The sequence below is a fragment of the Penaeus monodon genome, chromosome 23, assembly GCF_015228065.2.
Source record: "Penaeus monodon isolate SGIC_2016 chromosome 23, NSTDA_Pmon_1, whole genome shotgun sequence".
NCBI classification, from domain to species: domain Eukaryota; kingdom Metazoa; phylum Arthropoda; class Malacostraca; order Decapoda; family Penaeidae; genus Penaeus; species Penaeus monodon.
This window is the reverse complement of record NC_051408.1, coordinates 16863683-16865118: the sequence shown is the minus strand read 5'-3', so window position 1 is coordinate 16865118 and position 1436 is coordinate 16863683. Positions and strand designations below refer to the sequence as shown.

General features: G+C 35.1%; 1 protein-coding gene across 1 annotated transcript in view; it reads right to left on the bottom strand.

Annotated features, from left to right (window-relative positions):
- Positions 1–1108: 1108 nt before the first annotated feature.
- LOC119588154 overlaps positions 1109–1436 on the bottom strand; it is a gene marked incomplete at its 5' end in the record, with an annotated part of 10125 nt that continues 9797 nt past the window's right edge. Inside the window, 2 exon segments of the mRNA XM_037936859.1 lie at positions 1109–1166; positions 1309–1351. Of these exon segments, the coding sequence (XP_037792787.1) occupies positions 1109–1166; positions 1309–1351 (101 nt within the window).

Here is a 1436-nt window from a genome sequence, read left to right as displayed (position 1 = left end):
GATGTGGGCAAGAAAAATATAATAAATGGTCCCCTCAGTTTCTGGATGTGAAAGATTTCCATTTTTGGAATTTTGGGCTCAAGTTTAAAACCCCCCCCCCCCCAAAATCCAGTTTTGTATTCCTCAGTGCACTGTAGCCATCACTGGACTGAGACCCTCCCATCCTATCGCAACTTTTGGAATGACAGTAGCCTTTTTCGTGTTTTTGTATTTTCATTTACTCTTGCTTTACTTATATATATTCAGACCCTGAATATTTTTTTTTCAATAATTTTTAAAAATTTTAATATGTTTTGGTTAGCCTTGAGCAGGTTAGTACAATTTATGCACTCTTAAATTACATACTTTGAATATAAAAGCTCAGGTTGAAAAGTAAACCGAAGTGGGATTTCTGACCTCTAAAGCGTGGAGTGGTTTTTGAGCAGCTCCTCTCTCTCTCTCCTCTTTATGGTAAAAAAAAATCCTGAAAAGAGTAAATTAAGCTTCAAAGTTTACAAAATTTTTTGAAGACTTTGTAGCCTATAATGCATTTCTTGCAATAACTGGGTAGTAGCAGTCCCGGGGTGCCCAAAAGTTTCCAGCAGAATAGATGGAGGCTTTCACATGTGCTTCAATTGCCAACACGTTGGAAAAAGGATTTACTTCAATTTATCAGATGCCCTGAGAGTAGATGGCTGTCCCTGGTACAGCTATGAGCGATAAATGGGTAAACTTGTGTAAAGATTGTACAAACAAAAAATATTTACACCTATTTTCATCCTAGATAATCCTCAGGCAATATTTATTTTAGTGTAAGCCCAAAATGTTCATTGTAAAATCATGTTAAGAGAGATTAAATGTGTCCATGTTGAAATTGTGTCTAATGGAAATATCGGCTGAGAAAAATTAATTTTCACCTGATAGTTTTAACAGTAAAAGCTTTTTGCCCTGTGTTGTAAACTTGCATGAGACTGTTTCAGGACTCAGGCCATTGTTAATGTTGAATATGGAAATTAACGTGGCAGAAGCGGAGTATATAGTTCTTTCATAGTGACTTTGTTGGACTGTTGTTTACTGAAAGGATTTTCCAGGAAATTATTTTATTTAGAAGATCTCTTAGAAGGAAGAACTACTGGAAGAAACCATGTGAAAGCCCTGCAAGATCTCTGAAATAAAGATCAACACGCCTGTGTGATTTTTTTGAACCTTAATTCCTTTAATTGGCAAACTTAGCCAATCTTTGTAAAATTCTAACCTTATCAGATTATATGTACATTTTGCTTGTCGAATTCATATATATGGTTGTTGAGTTTCCATCTTTTTCTTCACATTTTTGCAATTGCAGGTTGTTTGCCGATGGGCACACCAGTTCCTGTAACCAATGAGTGGTATATAGGTTAATCCATTTGAAGTGTAGGGAGTTTTTTTGAAATTTATTTTATTATTCATATGAAAGT